The 23,011-nt window shown below is 41.1% G+C and overlaps 1 protein-coding gene across 1 annotated transcript; it reads left to right on the top strand.

Annotated features, from left to right (window-relative positions):
• Positions 1 to 102: 102 nt before the first annotated feature.
• Positions 103 to 21,763, top strand: LOC139478623 (sialin-like). Its single transcript, XM_071261180.1, has 9 exons — positions 103 to 207; positions 3,511 to 3,756; positions 5,170 to 5,329; positions 5,748 to 5,860; positions 9,415 to 9,549; positions 10,341 to 10,545; positions 13,071 to 13,215; positions 13,605 to 13,719; positions 15,665 to 21,763. The coding sequence occupies exons 2-9, from the start codon at positions 3,580 to 3,582 to the stop codon at positions 15,818 to 15,820; spliced, it is 1,206 nt and encodes a 401-aa protein (XP_071117281.1). The 5' UTR covers positions 103 to 207; positions 3,511 to 3,579; the 3' UTR covers positions 15,821 to 21,763.
• The last annotated feature ends 1,248 nt before the right edge of the window (positions 21,764 to 23,011 follow it).

The raw sequence follows: 23,011 nt of genomic DNA, 5'->3' as shown, positions 1-23,011 counted from the left end.
GCCAAACGATTACCGAAAGAAACTGATATGCGATGGTACACTGGGTTTGTTTCTGGAATCCAATAGTGAATCAATATTTATTGATGTAAGCGGCCATTGTAACAACATGGCAGTGAAGTTTGGCAGATGCCACGTCGAAGTATTTATGCATCTTTCCTATCGTTGCGCGTAATATTGTCTTGATCAACTTGATGTAACGAGTACACGGTAACACATAGACGTCATTAATTATGCACTCCGAACATTGTAATTTTGTTTTTGTTACAGGGGAGGTTTTTTATCGATAGGGTAGACACATGTCACTCTGTCACGTCAGTGTTTGGGTCTGATGTTTGACAGTTGTAGGGCAACAGATGACGTGAGTGTTGCAATGACTTGATCAGTGTACATCCCACATCTCACAACTGCTACACCTATTGTCAGCTGTCACACATCACCTGCTGTGATGTTATTTACTAAGTACATGTAAAATTAGTTTTTGCGTATCATAGATCTGTCAATATCACAATATGTCATTAAAGTTATGCCAAGGCTGCATTAAGGTTTTGTGCAACCAGTCTCTACCACATCTATGACATATACCAAACAGCAATCACCTTTTTTTAAAGCTTCATTATTTATTCACTCAGCAAAAGTGCACATGAATTTGTCCCTCATTTCTAAACATTGTTGAAAATAAGAGCAGTGTTGTTGTAAAATTAACCACTTTGCTTAAATGATAACATTGCCTCTACAAAAATCCAAACAAGACAAGCTAGAAATATTTGGGATTGGTATTAACCAAAATTAACACCATCAAAATTGATATTACTAAAAGGTTATGGGGTCTATCTCGCTAGTGGTACCATTGAAATTTACCAAGGGAAGTATGTCTGCATCGTTATGTACCATGTTTCCATCTCTTTATACCATGAGTTTCTCTAGCTGAGGTGTCATATTTTTAGAATAGTCAACACTTTGTATCAGGATTTGTATGAACGTATGGATACACAATTTCAGTTAAAATTATGTTATCCAAAAGATGTTACTATTAAACTAGTTTCATTTGTTTTGTTCGTCACGACATGCACAAGATTATTGTTTTTCCCTTTAAAACTTTTCCACCAGTATGTAAACGGTGATCCATGACACATTAGCAGAGTTGGACATTACCATAAGAAAGGACCTTGAGGTTTGCCCCTGGAGTAGTTGAATCTAGGGACCCAAGAGTCTGTAATGTTTTACATTAGAGTAATGACAGGGACCCTTTAAGTTTCATTTTTGATTTAGAAGTCTGATTAGAAGTCTATATTTGTAGAATTAAGTAATGAATGTTCTCACTAAAATGAAGTTATTCTACATATTTGTAAGGGAAAAGATAATTGTACCATTTGAAGGATTGCGTTTTCAGTCCACTGTGTACATGCCACATGATACATCAAATATCAAATATATTGGATATAGCCAGTAATTACTTGTCTCTGAAGTACTTACGCCTACGTTACAAGTTCATTGGGTACAGAGTTTCAGTATCCTATTAATATTTTTACATTTGGTAGTGAAATTGTTATTTGAACCGTCCATTATTCATTTGTGGTTAATTTGGATCCTGTTAAGATCAGTTCTGGAGTAATAGAAGGAACTAATTGGTCAATAATATATTCTGGACAGTTGGAAAGAATTACTATCATGTGTAATTGAAATAGATTGAAATGTTCAGGAATGTGAAAATATGGGCATGATGGGATTTTTATTAGGGGTGTCACGATAAATCAAAATATTGATATATTGCTATTGGTAAGCACTTAAAGTCAATAAATCGATTGTTAAATCTGTTTCCGATCAATAGTATCGGTTTCACTTAGGAATATCAATAGTTTCGACTGTATTTACCATATCAATAAAATACATGCAATGCTGTTCAAATTTGTTTTCTTTTGATCATAAGTGGTAGTAATTTACACATGGTAATGTGGAAGTTTCTTTTTCTGAAATTATTAAGGTAAAGAAAAAACAAATCAGTCATATCTGAAACGTTATTTTTTTATTTGTTGTTATGGTTATCACATTCGAAGGAAACTTCAGTTTCAAGGTTGAATTCAACTCTAAAATCCATCTAAAATGATACACTGAAAACTATCGATATTTATCGCAATAGTTGCTTGCAATATCAATAGTTATCGCAGTAGTTTCTTTCAATATCAAAAGTTATCGCAATAGTGATTTCCAGACCAATAGTCACCCCTAATTTATATCATGTTATATATATTCTCTTGCAGTGTTTGAATTATAGGCGTTGAGTCGGGCTTCTGTTACAGATACTTCACATCTTAACATTAGGTATATGACAAGGACTCCTAGAATCATGTGCTTAATATCAGTCACTGTTTTGTAATGTAATTCACTAAACATAATGATAGATGATTGTGGCAGCTGTACTCAACTTGCTTCATTATGAAGTTGAAATTGATGATGATGATGATGATGATGATGATTATTATTATTATTATTATTATTATTATTATTATTATTCACCTGAGCTAGGTACAGTAAGGTCAACTCAACATGCTCGAATAGAAGTGAAAGTTATCATAAATCAATAAGTCAAATTTAAGCCTTTAACATGTCAAAGGTTTACCATAAAAATAACTTTAGTATGTTTAAACATTTGATCAAATATAAAAGTAGGCAAAATGGGAAATGATAATTGATGATGATAAAAAAAATTAAATATGTTAGAACAAGTTAATGTTCACATTAAAATGTTAATTATGGGGGAATAAATAGTTTCAAATGTGAAATAGTATAATTCTGCTTATAACATCCATTTTGCTTGCAACATCAGAAATATCTAAGAAATAGTAAATGCAGTGTACATGTGTTTAACTGATATTATTGGTGTAGCCTTGGAACTTGAACATAATATAGTGGGTTTATGACATGTTGAACTGAATTATTGTGAACAAATCCACAACACATGAGCATACAGTGTTTGAAATAATTTCATCACCCCAAAATACAGTCGGGCAGGTGACCCATAAGTGTTACCTTCCCTACTTCAAAGTTACCTGCCCACATTCAGACATTATAAATGTCATAAAATCGCGTCTTGATATAATAGTTGAAATAATGCAAACAATTACTTGTGAATCTTCAAAATCTTTAAAACTGAATATGTAAGAAGTCTAAAAATTAGCTGCCAGACAGTCGTCCAGGTAGAAGAAAATTTCATGCAGCCCGACAGAAAAGTTACCAGCCACGGGCAGGTGGGCAGGCAGTTATTTCGGACACTGGGAGCATGTGTTGTGGAGTACATTCATATCCTTATAACATAACTGAACTGCAGACTGGTCACTTCAGCTACAGATTCGTGTGCTACACATATCATTATCCAAAGTACACATATTCAAAATGACTTATGTTGTCCTGTCTTAAAAATACCCCAAGATTCTGTGATGTAAAATTAATAGGGTTTTTAATATACTGCCACATTCAGTTAGTACTCATCAGGATGAACTGTCTTGTTTTCAGCACATGTTGAAGTAAGTTTGTGCCATCAATGTAAGGAGAACCACCATCAGTCCACAAACCCTGGGGAAAATGTTGTCCAAAACATCGAAGACAATCGCCCTGTGCTCTCTAGCCAACTTTATCAATTCAGCAGACAGGGTGATTATGCCCATTGCTATCGTGCCGATGACGGACAAGTTCAAGTGGGATTTGCATGGTCAAGGATGGGTTCTTAGTTCATTTGCTGTTGGTTATATGAGCAGCCAGGTAAATATGCTTCAATCCACAAAGAGATGTGTGTGTGTGTGTGGGTGGGTGGGTGTGTGTATGAATGTGTGTGTGTGTGTGTGTGGGTGTGGGTGTGGGTGTGTGTGTGTGTGTGTGTGTGTGGGTGTGTGTGGGTGGGTGTGTGTGTGTGGGTGGGTGGGTGGGTGTGGGAGGGAGGGAGGGTAGGTAAGAGGGAGGGTAGGTAAGAGGGAGGGTAAGTAAGAGGGAGGGTAAGTAAGAGGGAGGGTAAGTAAGAGGGAGGGTAAGAGGGAAAAAAATACACCGGTATGGTGATACATATTCATTACTTTTTCATATCATGGTATACCGACATTCAGGTAATCATGGTAATACTGACCACGTCTGCTACTAATACTAGACCAGTTGGTTGTGTCCAGACAAGATGTGCCCTGTAATGTGTAGGGCAATGAATAGCTTAGAATTGTCAGCATAACATGCTTAAAGTTAAAAATAAAGAGATATTATTTTCCATTTCCATGCTTCATATGAGATTATTCTCTCCAGATATTCAGAATGTATAAAGTCAGATAACTGAAGTGAACATGTTTTGTTCTCGCATAAAACAGCCCAGTGGGGATTCTGGGTTAGAATAGGCCCTCCACAACCAATGTTTGTTGACATCTTCCTGAGGCAGGGGAGTTAACTGACTTTAAAAGTCCAGTTTCAACCCTTGCTGGACTAGGCTGGAATTTCTGGGCTCGATCTTAACGTCACCAGTGGCTATTACGAGTTATGTTCCTTCTATGTCACTCCTATTGATCAATCAGATTCCACCTCTTGTATCACTTGCATTTGCTTCAATCAAAATGGTGGCGCCCAGTAAAGACAATCTGATCGATAATTAAGATCTTTATTGTAATAAAACAGGTTTAACATCGGAAAGTGTATCAAATCTTGAGCACCTATGTTAAAAACATGAAAGGATTGGAAAAAAATATCTGTAGATGCCCAGTTGACGGTACACATGCTCTACAAATCCTGCAATCAAACAAATTCAGCATGGCCATTGCCATGTTATTTATGAACCGGATGTTGATTTCGTTACAGGATTTTTATTGGACTATGCATAGACTCATTAGTCCAGCCAAAATATAACTCCATCATTCCAGCCTAGTTCAGCAAGTTTGGAAACGGGACTTTTAAAGTCTGTAACTCCTTTGCCTTGGGATGATGGCTTGTTCTAAGAGGCAACCAATTGGATCAGTAGGTCAGACTCGGTGACTTGTTGATGGTGTGTTATCATATCTTGGCAGTGTGGGTCGTTGCTCAAAATATCGATCCCTGGATTGACTGGCCCAGAATATTTGAGTGCAGTGTTAAACAACAAACAGACTCTTACGTAAAGTGAAAACATGAAGTCATCCAACTGACTGTGATAGCTCTTCACTGCAGGTAGTGGGAGGCAGTGCAGCCAAGAAGTATGGCGGCAAGACGATCCTGGTTGTCTCAGTACTACTGTGGTCAATGTCAACGTTCATGGTTCCATTTTTTGCTCACTCAATATATGCTCTGATTTTGTCCCGAGTGATACTGGGTTTAGGAGAAGGATTAGGTAAGTCAACAGTGATTATAGTCATACCTGTTATTAGCATTTTCTCTTTTTTTTGTTTTTTACTAAGTATAATCATGATAATAATTCACTGAGAACAGTTTGGTTTTTTTAGACATTCTAGATTATATAAGATATGTTTATGACGTCACACTACTATCATATTTCAACATCATGGGGACGAATAGTGTCTTATGATCTCTGGGGGAGGGGAAAGTAGCTTATTACCTAACTGTAGCAAGTTTTTCATTTAAACATATATTTTTTTACACTTCCCCACTCAGCGTAAAGAATGGATTGTTCTCAACCCCCCCCAAAAATTGCCAAAATGCTTTTCATGTTCATATAGTTATTTAAAGCTGGGTACTTTCATTGAGGATATTAATGTCAACATTGTCTAAATGGATCAATATTTTTTCAGGTTTACCAACCATTTTCCACATCTTTGCCCATGCAATACCTTGCGAGGAGAGGTCGAGGGCATTCGGCTATCTTGTAGCATGTGGATCCATAGGCGGGACTATTGCAGCAGTGGTAAGTGTCTCGGTGTCTCCTTGCAAGGCAATGATGTCTGGTTATGTCCACACAAACTCAACACAACTGACTCATTTACCATTGTGTACTCTTATTACTTCTTCAGATTTTCCCACACCTGTGTGTGATTCTGATCATGATAAGTCCTAAGTACTCCTTGTTTGTTATAAGAGGTGATGACATGGGTATCTGGTGGATAGAATGTGTGACCTGACTGATTGTGTGTCATCAGTGACCTGGCTGGTTGTGTGTCATCAGTGACCTGGCTGGTTGTGTGTCATCAGTGACCTGGCTGATTGTGTCATCAGTGACCTGGCTGGTTGTGTGTCATCAGTGACCTGGTTGGTTGTGTGTCATCAGTGACCTGGCTGGTTTTGTATCATCAGTGACTTGGCTGATTGTGTCATCAGTGACCTGGCTGATTGTGTGTCATCAGTGACCTGGCTGATTGTGTCATCAGTGACCTGGCTGATTGTGTGTCATCAGTGACTTGGCTGATTGTGTCATCTGTGACCTGGGTGATTGTGTCATCAGTGACCTGGATGATTGTGTGTCATAAGTGACCTGGCTGATTGTGTGTCATCAGTGACCTGGCTGGTTTTGTATCATCAGTGACTTGGCTGATTGTGTCATCTGTGACCTGGGTGGTTGTGTCATCAGTGACCTGGCTGATTGTGTGTCATCAGTGACCTGGCTGGTTTTGTATCATCAGTGACTTGGCTGATATTGTCATCTGTGACCTGGGTGGTTGTGTCATCAATGACCTGGCTGATTGTGTGTCATCAGTGACCTGGCTGATTGTGTCATCAGTGACCTGACTGATTGTGTGTCATCAGTGACCTGGCTGATTGTGTCATCTGTGACCTGGCTGATTGTGTCATCAGTGACCTGGCTGATTGTGTATCATCAGTGACCTGGCTGATTATGTGTCATCTGTGACCTGGCTGGTTGTGTGTCGTCAGTGACCTGGCTGATTGTGTGTCATCAGTGACCTGGATGGTTGTGTGTCGTCAGTGACCTGGCTGATTGTGTCATCTGTGACCTGGCTGATTGTGTGTCATCAGTGACCTGGCTGATTGTGTCATCTGTGACCTGACTGATTGTGTGTCATCAGTGACCTGGCTGGTTGTGTGTCATCAGTGACCTGGCTGGTTGTGTCATCAGTGACCTGGCTGGTTGTGTGTCATCAGTGACCTGGATTATTGTGTGTCATCAGTGACCTGGCTGATTGGGTGTCATTAGTGACCTGGATGATCGTGTGTCATCAGTGACCTGGTTGGTTGTGTGTCATCAGTGACCTGGCTGGTTGTGTGTCATCAGTGACCTGGATGATTGTGTGTCATTAGTGACCTGGATGATTGTGTGTCATCAGAGATCTGGCTGGTTGTGTGTCATCAGTGACCTGGATAATTTGTGTGTCATCAGTGACCTGGCTGGTTGTGTGTCATCAGTGACCTGGCTGGTTGTGTGTCATCAGTGACCTGGATGATTGTGTGTCATCAGTAACCTGGCTGGTTGTGTGTCATCAGTGACCTGGATGATTGTGTGTCATCAGTGACCTGGATGATTGTGTGTCATCAGTGACGTGGCTGGTTGTGTGTCATCAGTGACCTGGCTGGTTGTGTGTCATCAGAGACCTGGATGATTGTGTGTCATCAGTGACCTGGATGATTGTGTGTCATCAGTGACTTGGCTGATTGTGTGTCGTCAGTGACCTGGCTGGTTGTGTGTCATCAGTGACCTGGCTGGTTGTGTGTCATCAGTGACCTGGTTGGTTGTGTGTCATCAGTGACCTGGCTGATTGTGTGTCATCAGTGACCTGGATGATTGTGTGTTGTCAGTGACCTGGCTGATTGTGTGTCATTAGTGACCTGGATGATTGTGTGTTGTCAGTGACCTGGTTGGTTGTGTGTCATCAGTGACCTGGCTGGTTGTGTGTTGTCAGTGACCTGGATGATAGTGTGTCATTAGTGACCTGGATGATTGTGTGTCATTAGTGACCTGGATTATTGTGTCGTCAGTGACCTGGATGATTGTGTGTCATCAGTGACCTGGATGATTGTGTGTCATCAGTGACGTGGCTGGTTGTGTGTCATCAGTGACGTGGCTGGTTGTGTGTCATCAGTGACGTGGCTGGTTGTGTGTCATCAGTGACGTGGCTGGTTGTGTGTCATCAGTGACCTGGCTGGTTGTGTGTTGTCAGTGACCTGGCTGATTGTGTGTCATTAGTGACCTGGATGATTGTGTGTCATTAGTGACCTGGATTATTGTGTCGTCAGTGACCTGGCTGGTTGTGTGTTGTCAGTGACCTGGATGATTGTGTGTCATCAGTGACCTGGTTGGTTGTGTGTCATCAGTGACCTGGCTGGTTGTGTGTCATCAGTGACCTGGCTGGTTGTGTGTCGTCAGTGACCTGGATAATTGTGTGTCGTCAGTGACCTGGCTGGTTGTGTGTCGTCAGTGACCTGGATGATTGTGTGTCGTCAGTGACCTGGATGATTGTGTGTCATCAGTGACCTGGATGATTGTGTGTCATTAGTGACCTGGATGATTGTGTGTCATCAGTGATCTGGCTGGTTGTGTGTCGTCAGTGACCTGGCTGGTTGTGTGTCATTAGTGACCTGGTTGATTGTGTGTCATTAGTGACCTGGCTGATTGTGTGTCATTAGTGACCTGGATGATTGTGTGTCATCAGTGACCTGGATAATTGTGTGTCATCAGTGACCTGGCTGGTTGTGTGTCATTAGTGACCTGGTTGATTGTGTGTCATTAGTGACCTGGCTGATTGTGTGTCATTAGTGACCTGGATGATTGTGTGTCATCAGTGACCTGGTTGGTTGTGTGTCATCAGTGACCTGGCTGGTTGTGTTTCATCAGTGACCTGGCTGATTGTGTGTCATCAGTGACCTGGCTGATTGTGTCATCAGTGACCTGGCTGATTGGGTGTCATTAGTGACCTGGATGATCGTGTGTCATCAGTGACCTGGTTGGTTGTGTGTCATCAGTGACCTGGCTGGTTGTGTGTCATCAGTGACCTGGTTGGTTGTGTGTCATCAGTGACCTGGCTGATTGTGTATCATTAGTGACCTGGATGATTGTGTGTCATTAGTGACCTGGCTGATTGTGTGTCATTAGTGACCTGGATGATTGTGTGTCATCAGTGACCTGGCTGGTTGTGTGTCATTAGTGACCTGGCTGGTTGTGTGTCATCAGTGACCTGGCTGGTTGTGTGTCATCAGTGACCTGGTTGGTTGTGTGTCATCAGTGACCTGGCTGATTGTGTATCATCAGTGACCTGGATGATTGTGTGTCATCAGTGACCTGGTTGGTTGTGTGTCATCAGTGACCTGGCTGGTTGTGTGTCATCAGTGACCTGGCTGTTTGTGTGTCATCAGTGACCTGTATGATTGTGTGTCGTCAGTGACCAGGATGATTGTGTGTTGTCAGTGACCTGGTTTGTTGTGTGTTGTCAGTGACCTGACTGACTGTGTGTCATCAGTCACTCACTCGATTTCCTACTTCTGTCCTAATGAGTCTCTGTTTTCTCCCTGCAGGTGTGTCCTCATCTGACCTGGCCCTGGATGTTTTACTTATTTGGGTTTTTAGGTTTCATCTGGGCCTTTATCTGGCTGTTACTTTATAAAGAGGCCAGAGGCTCATCAGACGAGGAGTTTGTGGAGCCACCTAAGGTGAGACCACAATTTGTGCCAAAATCATTTGTGTCTGGTCAGTTAACATCACATTTTATCTTATTCTGACTCATACACATGAGTTATTAGTATGAGTCAGGAAAAATATAAATGATATTTTTACTCTAAAAAAAACATTTTAAGTACATTTTAGTGTCATCTGGTCTTTTATTAGCTGATCTTGCTGGACCTAATAGAATTTTACTAGACGTATGCTTCGAACTAAGGGCTAATGTCATAGACTGGAGGACCAGTGATTTTGCAAGAGGACGTTTTCATGATTTTGACAATTTTTTATTGGACATCCTTCTGTATCATGTCCAAAATTGAAAAATATCTTTTAGGGCATATTAGATGACAATTAGTCAATGACCAAGAAATGAACATTCTGAATCCCTGTAAACATTTCTGTTTGACTTTATTCAGTGATGAAACCGTGTTATGTAATTTCTCCCACATGTGTGTCTCAAATTAGTGAAAATGTAGAGGGATCTAATTGTTTTGTCCCCAAATCAAGTTACATTTCATGTACAACTTATCTGAAATGAGTTGTGGACTAGCAGGGCACCAGTGGTGTCTTTCCCGGTCTCCTTCTGACATGCTTTCATTGATGCCCATGAACCGGCTGGCAATGCTGAGTGCACGCCCATGGCCCAATAGCTTAGGTCATTGCTAGTCCCTAATCATATGAGTATCGCTGTATGCAGTACATAGTATGAAATATCTTAGTATCCCTACAGCAAAACTCATCCATGATCGACTGAATGAATGTGTTCCATGGTATGTTTCAGGTTAACAACACGAACGTGCGGTGGATGGAGTTTATCTGTCACTGGCCCATGTGGTCGATCTACATCGCTCACTTCAGCATGAACTGGTCCAACTACATCATCATGCAGTGGCTGCCCACCTACATGACCCGCAACCTGGGAGCCAACCAAAGCCACATCATGTTCACGGCAGTGCCTTACATCATGAACTCTTTAGTAGGAGTAGGTGAGTAGTCCATGCTGTCACCTGGGGTCTTCCAGGGCAGACCGCCTCCGTGGTCTAGTGGTAGAGCGTCTACCCGGAGAGAGGGGGTCGATCCTGGGCCGTGTCATACCAAAAAATGGTTCTTGTTGTTACCCTGCCCGGCATAAAGGGAATGAAACAAGGACTGATTTGTTTGGAATCAGTATACTGTGTCTGAGTGGGGTATTCATGTTAAACTGCAACATGGTATCTCGGTGGGCTAGCATGATAAGATCGGCATTAGTCCGAACTACAAGCAGCCACACACACACCAGCATGCACGTCGCAATATAAGTGCAATAATCTTGAACGCGACGTTATACCCAATTTCACCTCACCTCTTCCAGGACAGAATAGGTTCCATACTTGTCCCCTACAGGGGTGTACAGGGCAAAATAGGTTCTCAGCAAGCCATGTTTGTCTCCTAGTGGTACTTCCAGGGTGGAATAGGTTATCAGCAAGCCATGTTTGTCTCTCCTAGTGGTACTTCCAGGGTGGAATAGGTTCTCAGCAAGCCATGTTTGTCTCCTAGTGGTACTTCCAGGGCAGAATAGGTTCTCAGCAAGCCATGTTTGTCTCTCCTAGTGGTACTTCCAGGGTGGAATAGGTTCTCAGCAAGCCATGTTTGTCTCCTCCTGGTACTTCCAGGGTGGAATAGGTTCTCAACAAGCCATGTTTGTCTCCTAGTGGTACTTCCAGGGTGGAATAGGTTATCAGCAAGCCATGTTTGTCTCCTAGTGGTACTTCCAGGGTGGAATAGGTTATCAGCAAGCCATGTTTGTCTCCTAGTGGTACTTCCAGGGCAGAATAGGTTTTCAGCAAGCCACGTTTGTCTCTCCTAGTGGTACTTCCAGGGTGGAATAGGTTCTCAGCAAGCCATGTTTGTCTCCTCGTGGTACTTCCAGGGTGGAATAGGTTCTCAACAAGCCATGTTTGTCTCCTCGTGGTACTTCCAGGGTGGAATAGGTTATCAGCAAGCCATGTTTGTCTCCTAGTGGTACTTCCAGGGTGGAATAGGTTCTCAGCAAGCCATGTTTGTCTCCTAGTGGTACTTCCAGGGTGGAATAGGTTATCAGCAAGCCATGTTTGTCTCTCCTAGTGGTACTTCCAGGGTGGAATAGGTTCTCAGCAAGCCATGTTTGTCTCTCCTAGTGGTACTTCCAGGGTGGAATAGGTTCTCAGCAAGCCATGTTTGTCTCCTCGTGGTACTTCCAGGGTGGAATAGGTTCTCAGCAAGCCATGTTTGTCTCTCCTAGTGGTACTTCCAGGGTGGAATAGGTTCTCAGCAAGCCATGTTTGTCTCCTCCTGGTACTTCCAGGGTGGAATAGGTTCTCAGCAAGCCATGTTTGTCTCTTAGTGGTACTTCCAGGGTGGAATAGGTTCCCAGCAAGCCATGTTTGTCTCCTAGTGGTACTTCCAGGGTGGAATAGGTTCCCAGCAAGCCATGTTTGTCTCCTAGTGGTACTTCCAGGGTGGAATAGGTTCTCAGCAAGCCATGTTTGTCTCCTAGTGGTACTTCCAGGGTGGAATAGGTTCTCTGTAAGCCATGTTTGTCTCCTAGTGGTACTTCCAGGGTGGAATAGGTTCTCAGCAAGCCATGTTTGTCTCCTAGTGGTACTTCCAGGGTGGAATAGGTTCCCAGCAAGCCATGTTTGTCTCCTAGTGGTACTTCCAGGGTGGAATAGGTTCTCAGCAAGCCATGTTTGTCTCCTAGTGGTACTTCCAGGGTGGAATAGGTTCTCAGCAAGCCATGTTTGTCTCCTAGTGGTACTTCCAGGGTGGAATAGGTTCCCAGCAAGCCATGTTTGTCTCCTAGTGGTACTTCCAGGGTGGAATAGGTTCTCAGCAAGCCATGTTTGTCTCCTAGTGGTACTTCCAGGGTGGAATAGGTTCCCAGCAAGCCATGTTTGTCTCCTAGTGGTACTTCCAGGGTGGAATAGGTTCTCAGCAAGCCATGTTTGTCTCCTAGTGGTACTTCCAGGGTGGAATAGGTTCCCAGCAAGCCATGTTTGTCTCCTAGTGGTACTTCCAGGGTGGAATAGGTTCTCAGCAAGCCATGTTTGTCTCCTAGTGGTACTTCCAGGGTGGAATAGGTTCCCAGCAAGCCATGTTTGTCTCCTAGTGGTACTTCCAGGGTGGAATAGGTTCCCAGCAAGCCATGTTTGTCTCCTAGTGGTACTTCCAGGGTGGAATAGGTTATCAGCAAGCCATGTTTGTCTCCTAGTGGTACTTCCAGGGTGGAATAGGTTCTCAGCAAGCCATGTTTGTCTCCTAGTGGTACTTCCAGGGTGGAATAGGTTCTCAGCAAGCCATGTTTGTCTCCTAGTGGTACTTCCAGGGTGGAATAGGTTCTCAGCAAGCCATGTTTGTCTCTCCTAGTGGTACTTCCAGGGCAGAATAGGTTCTCTGTAAGCCATGCTGTCCTTTAGTAGGATCATCATGGTGAGGGTGGGAGTGGTGCAGTAGACTCATTGTGCTTGTCTCATGTTGTCTCATTTTGTTGCAGCGGCTGGACATTTCGCTGATGCTCTCATTGCCCACAAGTGGACAGTGTTGTCCGTGCGGCGCCTGATGACCAGCATCGGGTTACTTGGACCCGGCTTATTTATCCTGTTTTTCAGTGCTGTGAATAACCTACCCTTAGCTGTGTTGTGAGTAGCCGTTAACAACATTCCTCTTTTCTGGGATTGATACCAGAAGTGACAATTACTTGGAAACAAATTTATGCGATGAAACATCATAACATACACACCTGTTTCGAAATATTTTTAATTATGGCTACCAAACAGGAATGTGGCATTGAATGTCTATTGAACATAATAACTATACAGTTAGACTCATCTTGCTCACGGCTCTATGAATCCCATGGCAACCTATAAGGAATCTAGCATTAGACAGAAATTTGTTCTTTAATAACAATGTTCAGTCTCACTGTTTCGCCTGTTTAATATTTAAGGAACACAAAATTAACCAAACGTGAAGTTTTATATATTTTTTATTAACTGGTGTCAAAGTGAGTTGTCTCTGCTTTTTCTTTCAGTTTTGTCTCCATATCTTTAGGCCTGAGTGCATGCAATTCTTCTGGTCACCTCAGCAACCATGCTGAAGTGGCTCCCAATCATGCGGGCATCACATTCGCTATATCCAACACACTTGTAAGTAAATGTAGTATATTGTCATTCTTCCTTGGCCATGGGTGGCCCAGTGGTCTAAGGCACCCTTATTTGATGTGCAGAGTTGAGTCCCTTGGGCATGCCAGAAACCTATGGTTGTGGGTTCGAATCCCGGTTTGCCCCGATTATGTTTCTAGGTTTGTCAGCACCATACCCAAGCTCGTGGGTTTCACCAAAGTGGTAAATGCCTGAGACATGCATCACTTTGGGCTTTCCTCCCACATTAAGCTGACACGCCGTGATATAACTGTAATACTGTTCAAAGCGGCGGTAAACCCAACTTACTCACTATCATTCTTCATCATTATGAACCATTATACCTCACTCAATAAAAAAACTTCAGTGCACCCCTGTTGGGAGTCTAGGTCAGTGTAAGTGCCCAGTACCCCACGTTTGTTACATGAGCCAGCTTACGTGGGGATCAGGGGGTCAGATTCTGTGACATGGCAGATTGGGTCATCGTACACAGACAGCATGAGATATTGGTCATGCTATCAACCACCTGGCCCAGACAGGTATATCTACAGGACACATTGAGAATTAGAAATATTGCTCCAAACAGTAGTTATTTGTTTGAAGTTTAACACCATTCTCAGCAATATTCCAGCTATATATAATCAAGACTTGATTAGACATGTCAGTTGTTGATATTATGGGCAATGTCCAACACCACTGGGTGCAATGACATGTGATGAACCCAAATCAACGATCCTGACTACCCTATCGATTTGACCGCCTCCGTGGTCTAGTGGTAGAGCGTCCGTCCGGAGAGCGGAAAGTCCGGGGTTCGATCCCAGGCCACGTCATACCAAAAGACGTTAAAAGATGGTACTTGTTGTTACCCTGTCTGGGGCTCAGCATTAAGGGGCTAAAACAAGGACTGGTCGGCTCGGAGTCAGTATACTGTGTCTGAGTGGGGTATTGATGTTAAACTGCAGCATGGTATCTCAGTGTGCTAGCACTATAAATCGGCATCAGCCCGGACTAGTACAGGCAGCCACACACACACACACACACACACACACACACACAATCTCTCACACACACACAATCTCTCACACACACACAATCTCTCACACACACACAATCTCTCACACACACACAATCTCTCACACACACACACTTCTTCTGCATGCACGTCGCTATATAAGTGCAATAATCTTGGACGCGACGTTAAAACCCAATTTCACCTCACCTCACCCTATCCATTTTGTCACCTCTTACGATAGGCATAGGCTGCTTAGGACCAATTATGACCCAGAATGCCTATGGGGTTATATGATCAATGCAACTACTTTCATACCACGTTCAATGTTTAAAATGTTATCATGTTATATGTCATATATGTAGAGATTGATCCTGATGGGGATATGGTGGCAAAGTCAACTAAGGCACTGCAGTTTCGCACTGCAGAGTTGCGCCCTTTATACATGCCAGAAACGTATGATCGGAGCTTGAAATCTTAGACCACCTTGATTATAGTTCAAGGTCTGTCAGCACCATACCTGTTGGTTTGTTGTTTTACGCTGCACTTAGCAATATTCAAGCTATATGATGGCGGTCTGTAAATAATCGAGTCTGGACCAGACAATCCAGTGATTGATATCATGAGCATCAATCCGTGCAATTGGGATCGATCACATGTTTCATTCAAGTCAGCGAGCCTGACCACCCGATCCAGTTAGTCGCCTCTTACGACAAGCATAGTTGCCTTTTACGGCAAGTGTGGGTTGCTGAAGACATATTCTACCCGGGATCTTCATGGGTCCCTGTACTGTTATGTTTGACCTGCATCAAATTTCGGGCTTTCCCACCAGACTTGCTGTGTGATAACTGATAAGCCGGCAGCATTAAACCCATCTCTCTCTCTCTCTCTCACTCACTCACTCACTCACTCACTCATCTTGATTCCTTCTCTAATTTTCAGGCCACAATTCCTGGGATCACCTGTGGTCCTCTCACTGCAGAGCTGGTGACTCAGTCCCACGGACGGTGGTTCCCCGTCTTCATCATTGCCGCGGGGGTCAACTTTGTAGGGGCTATTATTTATCTAAGTCAGAGTGCTGCAAGTCAGGTGTTATGAGAGGAAGAGAGTTTTGAGAGCGAGAGAAAGACACACAGAATGAATGTGAGGAGGAGCGATTGTGTGGGAGGCAGATGTGTGTATGCAAGCGACAGAGTTTGTGTGTGAGCAATAATGTATTCCTGGGGTTATATCACGGATTTCAGTAAATGTTTTGACTCACCACTACCCCAAGCCATGTTCTAGTACCTAACATGCTGTTAGATGTTATGTTTTGTCACATAATCAAACGTTTTCTAAATATCAACTGGGAAGATGACACCCATATTACCATGGTAATGAATACCACTGCACTGAGAACTTTATTTTAACTATTTTACCAGATCCTTTAAAGAATGAAAATGGGTAAAAAAAGGTTAAAATGAATTAAATCAAATACATATATCATTGATGGGGTATATTTTACAGTATAATAACTAGTTTGGGTATGGAAGCTGACATGTCGTGTTATAACGGAAATACTGTTAAAAGCAGTGAATGTCACATTAAGACAGATAATTAGAAGCCTTTAGGGTTTTCCAGGTGATGAAAATACCTTTAAGGCTAATACTTATAGGCTAGGGCTCTGTTTCACAAGGTGATGACAGAGCTATGACTGGCATTACTACGTCTAACATGTATTACAGTAATTGTAGCACTGAGATCCCTGTACAGACCAGTGCCATGGAGTGTACACTGAAAGATTCTATGTGGAGATCTGGGTTAGAATACCGGTAGGTCTTCAGCAACCCATACTTGCTGTGAAATGCGACTATGCTTGTCGTAAGAGGCGACTTACAGGATCGGGTGGTCAGGCTCACTGACTTGGCTGATGCGTGTCATCATATCCCAATTTGCATGGATCAATGCTCATAATGTCAATCACTGGATTGTCTGGTCCAGGCTTAATTATTTACAGACCGTTGTCATATAGCTGGAATATTGCTGAGGGCAGCGTTAAACAATATCAAACAAACAAACAAACAAACAAACTGTATACTCTGTGTCCCCTTGATCACCATGTAGTGTCATATAACATGTACCTACCTCACATCATTTGTTTTTGTTAAAACAGTTATTGCAAAAATATTGATTATGTCAAGTTTACTAAGTTTTCCTGAGTTATGCTTTATCTTACGCACAACTATATTATAACCTTGCAACAAAACACATGGCAATGGAGATGAAATCTGTAAAAGAACATGGGCGTTAAGATTGGGTTTAGGTATTTATTGAAATACCAATGCACTTTATGGGTCTTTTAGTATATTCAAAATAAAGTGAGATTACCAATGCACTATCTGTTACTACTGGAATACAATAAGTATTGTTGAGTGAGAGTGTTGATTGGTGCTTTAGCTCTGGGATTGATGTGTAACTGTGTAAATACGATGGTGGTTTTACTTGATCAAAGTCTTCTCCCCAATAGCTTCATATTTTGCAATCATGAAATGTGTGATTTATCAATCTGATATTGTAGTTATGTCATGACATGAGATGTGTATATTGTTAATATTTTGGGCTTCCCTTTGCCCATAGGTATTATATTAATTCTATATATGTTTGTTTTAGAAAAGGCATGGCAAGCATGCATCTTGTGTTATGTATAAGTGTTTATGGAGGCAATTTGATAGGGTATTTGTTGATTAAGGAAAAGTATGGGTTATCATGCATTTTCTGATTAATACTGATCGATATAAGTGTCCTGGCCGTAAGGATCTGGGTTAGAATTGATCTTCATCAGCCTATGCTTGTAAGAGGCGATTTATGCAATCGGGGTGGTCCGACTTAGTGACTTGGTTGATGAATGTCATGATACCCTGTAAGTGTCCATTAGGACCAGTTGGAAGTTATTGCTATGATTTGATATAAGAGAAAAGTAATTGTTGCTACTTGTTTGTGTCAATAGTGAAAGACTGTCAGAACTTAACCTGTTTGTATAGAAGTTCCGGATGATTCTGTTAGGAACATTCACATGTACAATCGATGTGACTCTTTGATCAGGAAGTTTGCATATCTGGATGATAATGGTATGATCAAGATTCACAAGGTAGCACTTTACTAGAAACAAATGTTTTGGATGTGTATTTGATTTTACATATATTTTTTTCTCTGTCTTTGCCCAGTTTACAAGTAGGCTTACTGAAACATTAAGTCTTGGCCATCTTGGCCATGTTCGCCATGATGTCGAAGGTTTACCCTTTGAGAAAAAGAAAACTCTACAATTTATGGACATCATTTTTGATGCATAAGACATATGCCCGCTAATATATAATTGGGTATTACCAGGGTCACTGATCCTACTGGCACCGCCAACCCCTCACCTTGACCTTGACATTCCCATTGATATTCTTGCCGACCTCCATACTGTCCAATATGCTCATGCTAGCAATATTTCCAAGAAGGATTGGTTTTAAATGTGTTGTCACCTCACACAACTCTTAAAAACAGTATTACCACCGGTATGTTATGAGTACGGTGTGTACACATAGGTAATTTTTTATGAAGATCTATTACCAGACATTTAAATATTACAGAAAAATAAAAAAAGGAATTAGTTTCCAATATGGGTATATGTAGAAAGACGTCAGAATATACTTTGTAATGAAAGTAATTGTTAATCTGTCAAGTTTGTTGCTTTAAATATTTATTTTCATTAAAAAAGCTGGTCTATAAGAGATAAAGGATAGTCTTATTACATATATAAAATTGATAACGTAACATTGTTATATTATGTACAATTGGGTTTTTTTAAAGATTATTTTCAAGAAATCATGTCAACGTTTCTGTGATCTGTGAATTATTATTATTTTATTTTTTTTAATGTGGTTCTGGGGTCCCAAGAGATAATATAAATTGTGGCCTTAATTGTAATCTGATAAAAAGACATGATTTGGTAAGTTGTTTTATCATTTATTATTAGGTATGATAATTCTGTTGTAAGTATGATTTAGTAAATGGTGAAGCCCATTTTTGGTGTCCCCAGCTGTGATATTGCTGGAATATTGCTAAAAAGCGGTGTAAAACCAAACTCACTCACTCACTCCAGTAAATGGCTTCTCTGTTATGGCATTTTTTCCGTAATAGGTTCACCAGCATATTTGTTGCTGTATAGATGTTATTGATGTTGTTTACATTGTTTACATTTCATTAAAATAAATAGTTTTACCATGCTTGCCAATATTAGTGATCGTGAAACTGTTTTGTGCTTGTAAATATAGTCCCATACAATGTTAGAACTTAACGCTAGCCCGCTATCCCGGGGCTAGTACAAATTCCTGCAGGCTAGTTTAAATGTCCAATTTCTCCATTTTTTTAACATTACAAGAGCATTTTGTCTTCACCCGAGCTAGTGAAGGTTCTGAGTTATGTTTCAACCTTGCACTAGTGGGGCCTCTGTGATACACTTCCTGCTGCCAAACGCTGAAAAAGTAAATACTCAGAAGCCTATTTTGCCTGTGGTGAGCATGGTGAGGCATTAAACTATTGTGTGTCAGGGTCAAATAGGAAGCAGCTAGATAGGATCAACAGCTCATCTTGGTAATCTCGAGATATCGTTTGTCATACATTTATAGACAGTTCCAATTGCATTTCTTGCTTATATAAACACAGTTGTCCATAGATTTTGATGTACTGGCCCAGTACCCAAAACAAACAAAAATATCCCAAACATTTCCAAGCAAGACTTTGGACTTTGGTTAATTCACTCGGTTCCAAATCAAAATAAGAGGTAGTTATTCTACAGTTAAACTCCCTCAAATTTTAAAACACAGGTTTTATGTTTTAATTAATAGATAATTCACTAAAAAGAATCTTAAAATATTTTCGTAACAGAAATCAAATGTTAGTGTATTGATCTAGTGGTTAAAGCGTTTGCCTGTTTTGCCAAACACTAAGCTTTAGTTCCCAACATGGGTACAGGGAGCAAACCTAGGTATCCCTGCTATATATGGCAACAACTGTGCTCACCTCTATCTTACAGCTTCAGTTATCTCAAATATGTCGGGCAGTGGGGTAGCCTAGTAGTTAAAGCCGAAGACCCAAGTTTGATTCCCCACATGGGTACAATGTGTGAATCAAATTTTGGTCTGCTAAAACAGGCTTAAACACATACTCACTCACTCAAACATGTCAAGGCTTCCGTCAGTGTGGTAAGACATGCTGTCGGGTAGCCAAATGTCACCCTCACTCATCCAAGAGATAACACAAGTCCCTATACCACACAGGACTTGAATAGTTTACATCTAGATCGTCTCCATGACTATGTAATATATAAAATAGCCAAGCCTTTTTGATAGACAAGTTATGTTTTATGTTTGTTTAAAACCTTCAAAATGTATGTTGTGATTCCAATGACAGGACTCCAAGGAAATAGTAGACACTATGTTGTCTTTGTTTTTGCAAAAATTAGGAGGTACTAGTGGGCAATATTTCATGCATCTCTGTTTACGTATAATATCCACCTGAATCAGTGACAGTGATATTTGAAAAGAGGGCAATGAAATTGGAAAAGTAGACACATCGATATGGCCAGTTCTTTTAGGGAGATTTAATTTAAGTTTTTAGGGACAGATGACCCATGATGGTAGCAAGGTGGGGTAAGAAAATTAGGGTATTTGGAACTACTCTATATTTATACGCCTCTTTTGTCTTCTAATAGCTCTGTGTGTAGCCTGTGAGATTCTGATATTATGTCTGCATGAGTGTTACTATAGTTCCAGTGTGAGTGTAGATTCTTTCTGTACATTTCATACAACTCAACTGTACATATGATGTAACATAAATTCACTTCTCCACATATATCAGAACAAAATAATGAACATTGGGGAGAGTTTACAATGTGATATTTTATAACCATGATGTTTGGATCAGGATTTGTCTACCAGCTGGATTACAGTTGTACAGCTTGTCCAGAGGAAGCTAATATAAGGGTAACGCTATATTTTAGGGCATTATCATTTGCAGAAGCCCGAGGTCTTCCATTAACTGCCCGACGAAGGAGTGCAGTTGAAAAGACCGAGGGCTTCTGCAAATGATAATGCCCTGAAAAATAGCGTTACCGTTATTATAGCTAAAATGGATGGAATTTGTTATCAAATAAAAAGAAACAACAATGTCGATTTTGAAACATTTACTGCAATCAAAACGAATGTCACTGACCCACTTTTACAAATATGTCAACGTCATAGAACAAACCAGATGACGTCACTATTGAACGTTACGTCACCTATCCATATCCTATGACGTCACCTAACAACGGGCGTGATAATGGCCCGTCGTCAAGTTATATGAGGGCATTATCAACTTACAGTGGCCCGCTCATTTCTGATAACATGCGGGCGTTTTTATGATAATTCTATCCATTTTAGCTATAATGACCAGATAGGATAGGCACAGTTCCAGACTTCACGCCTGGTATTACCAGATCTCGGGTTAGAATAGGTCCCCAGGACTCTGTTGCGTGTAGCACGAGGCAACCAAACTGGAATGGCTGGTCAGCTTAGTGACTTTGTTGATTGTGTGTCAACATCCAGACAGTATCATCAGGCCCAGACTCAATTATTTACAGGTCGCTGTCATATAGCTGGAATATTGCTGACTGGCGTGAAAACAATGAAACAAATATTAACTGAAGTAGCTATCATTTTCATTCAGTTTTCATTCAATGAAATTGCTGTGAGTAATGAAGTTTGAACATTTGCATACCAGTGGTTTGGGTCCGGATCCCCACCTTGTTCAAGTCAGTGGCTCTTGCCTTGATGTCTGTATGTGCTGTACCCTAACTGTACATGATAACCCTACTCATGCTTTCCTGCATAAATTTGAACTTGGGAAATATTCCTGAGCATTTCAGTGATCCAGTTGATAGATTAACCCTGGTGTAACAATGTCCATTTTGCTTATAATTTTACAATAATATGACATGAAGGTGCAAACAGTATGTAAAGGTTTATTTTTGACAAAGTGACGACAAAATAAACAATTTTTACATGGATTTTACGTTTTTATTTCTATTTCTTTCAAGATATCTGCTTGATGTCTTTGTTCTCTGTACATCAGGGGCGGTCGGGTAGCCTAGTGATTAAAGCGTTCGCTCGTCACGCCGAAGACCCGGGTTCGATTCCCAGACATGGGTACAATGTGTGAAGCCCATTTCTAGTGTCCCCCGCCGTGATATTCCTGGAATATTGCTAAAAGCGGCGTAAAACCATACTCACTCACTCACCTACTCTCTGTACATCATGAACTGTTGTGCTCTAACAAGGGCTAGCCATGGCCACTTTTGGCCACATGGTTTTCCTTCAAAATAGCTGTAGAATCAGGGAGATATAGCTCCTTATTTTCCAGTGTATTGTATCTCCCTTATATATATGATAAAAAACTGGACTCATTTGCCACAATAGCTTCATAATCCACAATAGCTATCCAATCAAGAGGCAGATTGAAACAAGTGTCTGAATCACAGAAATACTGCACTCATTGTGTCTCCATTATAACTGGGAATGCCTACAGATTTTGACTGGTTTTTGATTTCAAGATGATCAGAGACATTCTGTGCCAAGTTGGTGATAAGAGAGATGGGGACATCGCTTCCAAAACAAAGCGTGGTTTCAAACAGGTCCAAAGTATTTATCAAAACAGAATGGAAATTTAATACATCGAATAATCACATCTTCCTGAGGCAAAGGAGTTCCCACCCTTGTCAAACAAGGCTGGAATTATGGGAGGTTTTTTGGGGGGCTGGACTAACGAGTCTATGCATAGTCCAATCAAAGTCGCATAATGAAATCAACATTCGATTCATAAACATGGCAGATTTTGGTCGATTTCAGGATTTGCAGAACATGTGCATCGTTAACAGGGCGTCGACAAATGTTTTCAAATCTTTTTATATTGTTAATCAAAGAGTTCAAGTAAATTTACTTTGTGAGGTAACATTAAGAGGTTTTATTACAATAAAGATCTTGATTATTATAATCGCCATTGGTGGCATTACGATCGATCCTAGAAATTCCAACCTAGTTCAGCAAGGGTGGAAACTGGACTTTTACAGTCAGTTAACTCCCTTCACTCAGGAAGATGGAATAATCAAGGATGCTGCTAACAACAAATTGGAAGCCAATCTATCACTGACATGAAGTGATGCAGCTCACATTTCAGACTATCAACTGGTATTTCACATTGACTGATGGTACATAATTCTGTATCCAT

The sequence above is a fragment of the Haliotis cracherodii genome, unplaced genomic scaffold, assembly GCF_022045235.1.
Source record: "Haliotis cracherodii isolate W230 unplaced genomic scaffold, xgHalCrac1.p SCAF_4, whole genome shotgun sequence".
In the NCBI taxonomy this organism is placed as follows: Eukaryota; Metazoa; Mollusca; class Gastropoda; order Lepetellida; family Haliotidae; genus Haliotis; species Haliotis cracherodii.
Note: the sequence above shows the minus strand (reverse complement) of the source record. Positions and strands in the feature narration are given on the sequence as shown.

Bases quoted from the DNA above. Each gene is read 5' to 3' on its own strand.
- LOC139478623 (XM_071261180.1), top strand. From the start codon at position 3,580: ATGTTGTCCAAAACATCGAAGACAATCGCCCTGTGCTCTCTAGCCAAC. The intron at 3,757-5,169 runs GTAAATATGCTT...TCTTCACTGCAG, and splicing joins TTGGTTATATGAGCAGCCAG to GTAGTGGGAGGCAGTGCAGC. The intron at 13,720-15,664 runs GTAAGTAAATGT...TCTAATTTTCAG, and splicing joins TCGCTATATCCAACACACTT to GCCACAATTCCTGGGATCAC.